A 7,410-nucleotide genomic window follows, 5' to 3' on the forward strand; every position below is an offset into this window, starting at 1 on the left:
GGGTTAATGGAGATATCAATGACTCTTTTTTAAAACTCTAATCGTAAAGATTTGTCAAGTTGTCAGTTTGTATTTATACTAACTTACATAATTTGCGGAACGAATGAAAATTTGAACAAACATATTTATTCATTTAATTATAAGTAAGTATCTAAGTATATTGTTCCGTTGCATAATTAATTAATCTTCTCTTTTTTATTTTGTCGTGCAAAGTACTAATTGCAAAATGCAGAAATGTTAATCTTAATTTTATCTGGAATAATAATATTAAATATGTAACTTGTTTTTCTCACTTCTACCAAGTAATAACGCGGTATACGATTAAGCGTTGCTTAAAGCAATATGTAACAGTGTTCATTTGCCCCTAAGGGTATTATTACGTAAAAAATGACGTTAGAACATAATATTCATAATTATGGTGTTAAAAGCGTTTTATTACTAAAAAAAACTCTTAATTTATCATCACGAAAAAGGTTTCTTAGCCGATTTTGTTTTTGCGAGGAATGGATGTCAGCCACTTGCTCAACCTATTAGGTCCATAATCTGACTCATACACCAATTAAAAAAACAATATGTGTACTTGCCAGACCCAGGATTCGAACCTGGGACCCACCGTAGTACTTTAAACTCACGAATTCACAAATATACACGCTACCACTCGTACATTGCGGGCGCTTGATTATTTGAAAAGCAAAAAAAATATTTCTTTTTTTTGAATCCCCCAATAAAATATACCACAGGTCATACATTTGAAAGTGCTTTCCTTAACCTGCTAAAAGATTCCTTCTTACTAATCCACCAGAGTCCAGACTAATAATAATTGAAGCCAACTTCACTGTGTGAAATTGATAATAGGTAATAAATATACTCATTTATTTTTATTTTATTTCCAGGCAAGAAATGGCGATCTTTGACGCCTCAGGACCGTCGCCCTTACGTGGAAGAAGCCGAACGTCTTCGCGTCATCCACATGACGGATCACCCTAACTATAAGTACCGACCTCGCCGCCGGAAACAGAACAAAGCCAGAGCGCCCGCCCCGTCGGCCCACGCTGCCCCTGCACCTCAGAGGACCAACGACGCCAACCTCGACATGATCCATCATCACCAGCAGCAGCAACAGCAGCAGCAGCAACAAGAACAGCCTACTAGATTCCAAACCCCAAGAATGTCTCCCAATAGCGTCTACATTCCTAACTCCGCATCATTATCTCCAACGCTGCACGGACACAACGCGTTTGGCTCTCCCCACCACGGAATGGATTATATGCAGAATTCCAATGACTACATGCCACACTCGCCTTTACAGCATGATAGCCAAATAAGACACCACAAAATGATGAACGTCAGCAGTCCGCTGGCTCAATATTCCACTACTGCCGCTCCACTCCAAAGTCCCGATGTGCCAGTGTATCCAAAAATGCAAACTGATTCCTATTCTAGTCCAGGCTTCTCACTATATCAGAACCTCGCAAGCAATAGTTATGAAACATACAATAGTGACCCAAAGACTCCGCAGTATTCAAGTGGCAATGGTCATCACCATATGCACACTCCTGAATCATCGCCTACTCAAAGCCCTGAACCCGATCCGACCAAGCCGATTAAATCGGAACCGGATGTGAAATCAAAATCGAGGAGTCCCAAAGGTGGGGAAAAGTCAAGGAACCAGAATGATGATACGTCAACAGCTCTTCCTACGCCAGAAATGTCTCCGATGGAACACGAAAAAGAAAACTACCAATTCAGCGAAGAAAAAAGACAAGCTGCGTTAAATGCTACACTGTTGGCGAACCAAAACAACAACTTAAATATGTCAACTGTTTCCCCACTGGGATCAAATTCTTTGCCACCTGTTTCCGGAGCAATGTCACCATCAATTCAAAGTTCTATATACCAACATAAAGTACCACAAGTCCCTTATAGGCAATCTGCTACATATCCTAACCACCCGGCTCCTGTCACAGCCATGGGTATGGCAAATGGAATGTACGTAATGTGCACTCATCGTGGAGTATTAGACAAAGGCCACATCGTAACTGGAACATTCTATCCACCAGTCGCAACGTCTCAAGATCATCAAACACTTGGAGCATCTCCTTCAACTGGCACCCTAGCGGGCGGTATGACTTCTTTAGCTGGAGGATTGGGTCTAAATCAAAGTTCTGTCCCTTGCATGGACACCACAACAATGAGCTACACCAACAGCTTGACCTATCCGGCGTACGCCAATCAATACAATCCAATTCAATATAAAAGTGACATGTACGCAAATATTCCATACAAAACTGAATCCAAAGACTACCAAAGTATCCAATATGAAAAGAGTCAGTATTCTTACATAAATAGTCCGATTGGTTCTGAGCATGTGAATTACATACAAGATCCATCGCAGACAAGGCAGATGCATAATGGGTCGCCAGTCTCAGACGTGGATACAGGGGAATTCGACAAATATTTAAAGTATTCTAATACTGATGGTGGCGTTATTTCTGGAAGTCCCGGTGGGCATAGAGCAACTCCTGGAGACCACATGGCAACCGATCCTCGCGACGGTGGCTCAGGAATGGACACCAACCACAACTATCAAGACACTAGAACAGTACCAGATTACCAAAACAACCACGATCTATACGCCCCGACTGGTGAGCAATATCACAACGGAGTAGATTATAACACAGCTCCTGTGGATTACCATCCTGCTGGTAGTCGCCCCGTTGATTTATATGCAGCAGATAGAAACTACGGCTTCATACCTCCTGCGGGGCACACCTCTGTTATTCTGCAAAATACTCAAATGTTTCCAGGGAAGGTGGGAACAGAGGTTGGAGCTCAAGTGATCACTGGTTCTCCAATTGTGGCTGATGCCAATGCAGCTCAGACTCTCAGACCAGAGGAGTTCAGCGTCATTTTAGCAGGTGTAAGGCAAACTTGTTATAGCAATTGAAAAGACTGAAAAGTATTTTTTTTATTTTTCAATAGTTTAATTACGATTTTTTATATTACACAATATGTTAATTAAATAGTTTCATTTAAAAAAAAAATGGTAATTAAGAGCCACCGACGAACAGATGAAAATAGTTCATAATGTGTTGTATTAAGTTTTGTATTATTTGTGCTTCTGAAGCCTACTACATACCAGTAGCGAAGAGTGGAGGTAGGCTGTTAATATCCGCCATAAATATTGAACATTAAACTTTGTCAGTCATGCGTATTTGATTTTATTGAACTAAGACAAAAATTTACAGATGGCGTTGGTGACTTTTTAAAAATCAATTAAACCCTGCCCAAACCAAACCATAATAGTTTTGCACACTTGACAAACTTGTGCACACTTTTTTATTCATACTTATTTTTTTCCCGTTGTATTAAGAATACATATTACACATAAGTATTTTTGGTTCTTTTTTTAAATTCATTAAGCCCTGCCTAACCAAACTATAATAGATAAAAAATATTATTTTATCTATAAAATATCCAAGGTTATGTATGATTTCATTCATAATTTTTGATTATGCTATAGATAGATGAGTATTTTTTGGCTATTATCTATTATGGGCTTTCTATTTTATGTTTTCGCAGTTTTAATCAATGAAAACAAAAGCGTATGACTGACAAAGTGTGCACTATTTATAGTGGATTTTAACAGCTTACCTCCAGCCTTCGCCACTGCTACATACCTACATACATCTCCCCGAAAAAATATAAACAAGTACAAAACCTGTTTACAAACTGCTGGATAATGTGTCATCGAAAGTATCGACACGTGGTCTATGGAGTATTATTTTAATTAAAATGTGCATTTTTTACGATGTAGACTGTCCAAACTACATTTTATAATAATATCTTCAGATGTTAGCATGCAATTAGTTTCAATCCTATTATGTTTTTACTAGAGCAGTTGCCGGGGAAAAATGTTTTCAACTATTGTAGATTTTGTATGGAAAGATGTATATAGGTTTGTACCTACCAGGCATTCATTACAGCATCATTGGAGATTTCAAATTCATTGACAATAAAATAATAATTTTATTATCGTTATTATCATCGCCTGAATACTACTACTAAAAAACTTAATTTATTCACTTCTTGAGAAAATGTAATACCTACTAAATACGAGACGCTATTTTCGTCTGTAGGTAGATAAATAATGTATAAACTCAGTAAGGCAATTCTTCATAAAAGATTTTGAAAAAGTAGATCTTCCTAATAATCATTCCGTAATCACTATATCTATTTACTTAACTATTTTTTTTATTCAAACGAATAATTCACAAGTTTTAAGAATGTAACATTATTTTTATTGAACATTCATAATTCGAAAACACAATCTTTTTTAAAAAAAAATACGATACCCAACAGAATTCGAACCTGCGTTTCTCGGGATTTGCGCCTACGTCCATTGACTACTATAATGCTATAGGAATCTTATTTAATTCTAACAATTTTAACTAGGTAATGGTTCTTACAATACTCTATGAAGCGTTTCCTAAATTGCGTTACTGTTGGCAATCGGCTTTTGTATCATAAATCAAGGTACGTAGGTATTAAATTACATTAATTACTAACCGACGTCACGGATCACTCCAAGATTTTTTGTTGTAACTTACTTGAATTGGATAATAATTTAATTAACTTTTTTGTTATTCAAACGAATAATTCACAAGATTTAAGAATGTAAAATTCTTTTTATTGAACATACATAATTTGAAAACACTTATAATCAATAGAAAAAATCTTTTTTGAAAAAATACGACATCCAGCAGGATTTGAACCTGCGTCTCTTTTTCAATAAGTTATATATTATTTCTCAGAAGTGTTTTAAAATTATATCTATTAACAGGATTAATTAGACTATAACGCTGTGGGTCTCAGGTTCGAATCCTGTGTATGGCAAGTACACATATTGTTTATAAATTTGTGTGTGAGTCAGGGTATGGACCTAATAGGTTGAGCAAATGGCTGACATACATTTCTCGTAAAAAACAAAAATCTGCTAATACAAACCTCTACTCTGTGGAGGCCCATATGATCATATTAGTATAGGACATGGTTGAATTGATTGAACAATTATTAATATTTTGCAATATCTAGTTTTTTTTTTTTTAATTTCTAGTGTAACTTAATACGTTTATGCTAAAATTTCATGATAACTTAGCCATATAAACACGGTACTAAAATTTAAATGAAATTTAACAAAAATGCTAAAATCGTAGTTGTTTAGTTGTAGTATTGAGATGACGATATCAATAACTTATTAGAAAAAGGTTGGCAATGAATTACTAACTTCTGGAGTTTATTAAATTACAATCAGCCTTCATGCAATCTCTCAATCGTCTTCAAGTATGTTGTAATAGACAATCAATAACAAAATATATTTTATAGTTTAATAAATTTTGATTGAATGGTGAACTCTAATATATTGATCTCTTGTTTGTGAGTTCTTATAATATTAATTATGTATATCTGTAGGAATAAATTCAATTGGTAGTTGTATTTTTATAAAAATGTGTAGGTATACGGTTTTGTTTTTATATCACATACATATAAATAACTATGTAGGTATATTATTATATTCTTTCCGTCACTATTGACTGTTTTTATGATATTATATTGTATAGTAATTGAGTTATACCTACATGCCAAAAGTTATTGACATTGTAACGATCAAAAAATATAGTTATGGGTTAGGTAAAGAAATAGATTTATATGTTCACTAAAATATACTGTTTTTTATAAATTTTATTTACTTTTAAGCATTAATTTTTATAATAATCTATATAATAATTAAAAAATATTTTTACAAATGGTATTCAAAATGAAAAGACTTACAACAGTGCTTCTTAAATGGTGCTAAAGTAAATTGTATGGATATTATGTATATTTTTATACACATTTTACTCAATTATAAAATTATTATTACATAATATAAATAATATAAAACTTAGTATGTATATTATCTTATTTTTAAAGTATATAATAGTTTTTTTTTAAATATGATAATATAAGCTGTACATTACTATGATGTAACAAAATCCAAGGACCTCCATGATATTTGATAATAAATTGTATTCTTGTACTGTAGTACTATGTAGATATATATATATATTATATTTTAATGGTAGGTATAATTTAATAAAAAAATCTCTATTAAACACATTTAAGATAAATTTTGTTATAAATAGTTTGTAATATATATATCAATACCTATTTTTTTCATTTTTTTTTGTACGTACTTATCATGTTTTAGAAAAAATAGTATATCTGTACATATCTATAAAAGACTACATTACACATTCATATTATTTTCATACATTTTCAAGATCAGAATTCAAGATTTGTGCTCTTGATCTTATTGACTGTACTTTCACTGATAAGTAATATTCACACAAAGTAGTAAATGATAATTGATTCGTAATAATTAAAAACTTTTATATTTTTTAAATGTTACCTACTAAAAAGTTTTCATTCCATAAAGGGGTCCAAAATGTGATCATATTATTGATATGGCAACAATATATTTCCTAATAATTGTATTTGAATGTATCTCTGTAAGTAATTATATTTTTTCTGTGGTAATTAAAATATTTTTTAAAAAATTAAAAGAAACATTTCTTTAAAATAAGCCTAAACATGTGAAAACGAAATATTTTGAGGATCTTGGAAGGTTGTTGTATAGAAAATAATCTCTTACGTCAAACTGAAACTTGCTTTTGCGATTTTGACATAGAAATCTCAAAAGGCGCAACCGTCTACATAGAACATCTATATAATTTCCACTCCAAAGAGGAGCATATAATATTATGTATGAATTTATAAGATGAAGTTTGACGATTGACGAGTATTATACGAGGAATGGTTTTTATAAACAACAACATGTGAAGTCATATGTAAATCCAACCAAAACATGTAATCCCAATGGTATCTACCTATTACTCTAATCCAGAACCCACAAAATAACAGTTATGCATTCTTCTCGGTATTTTGTAAAATGAAGGATGTGATCTTATGAACAATTGTATCCAAATTATTTAAAATACATTTGTTAAAATGGATTATTTCAAATATTTATTGATAATTTAATTATTATTTTGTCCAGATAAAATATAAGTATACATAATATATATTTTCATTTCATCATGATAACGTTTCGATTAGAAATTTTGACAGCATTTTAAATGATATGTGTGGTATTTGATCAATTTCTGATAAGTGCAAATCTTATAATACGATAATATAAACGTTTTATGGTTGAATTTATCCGTGAAAGCCGAGAGAAACCTTAATCTGAATTATATAAAACTAACCATAAAATACTATCATTATTTCAAAATTTTGGAATTTTCAAATGTAAAAGTTTTAGTCAAACTTATTAGGTAGGCATCCATCTCTAAATTAACAACTTTCCAC

At 32.4% G+C, this 7,410-nt stretch overlaps 1 protein-coding gene across 5 annotated transcripts in view; it reads left to right on the forward strand.

The window, feature by feature from the left end:
- LOC147078104 (uncharacterized) overlaps nucleotides 1-4,724 on the forward strand; it is a 265,519-nt gene extending 260,795 nt beyond the window's left edge. For all 5 annotated transcript variants that reach the window (XM_085961205.1, XM_085961206.1, XM_085961208.1 and 2 more), the window contains one exon: nucleotides 894-4,724. In XM_085961205.1, coding sequence (XP_085817331.1) covers nucleotides 894-2,947 — 2,054 coding nt within the window. In that variant the 3' untranslated portion in view covers nucleotides 2,948-4,724. The remainder of the gene's footprint in view (nucleotides 1-893) is intronic.
- Nucleotides 4,725-7,410: the final 2,686 nt, after the last annotated feature.

This window comes from Rhyacophila brunnea, unplaced genomic scaffold, assembly GCF_057557595.1.
Source record: "Rhyacophila brunnea isolate RB1 unplaced genomic scaffold, BYU_Rbru_1.0 scaffold_12, whole genome shotgun sequence".
Classification (NCBI taxonomy): Eukaryota; Metazoa; Arthropoda; class Insecta; order Trichoptera; family Rhyacophilidae; genus Rhyacophila; species Rhyacophila brunnea.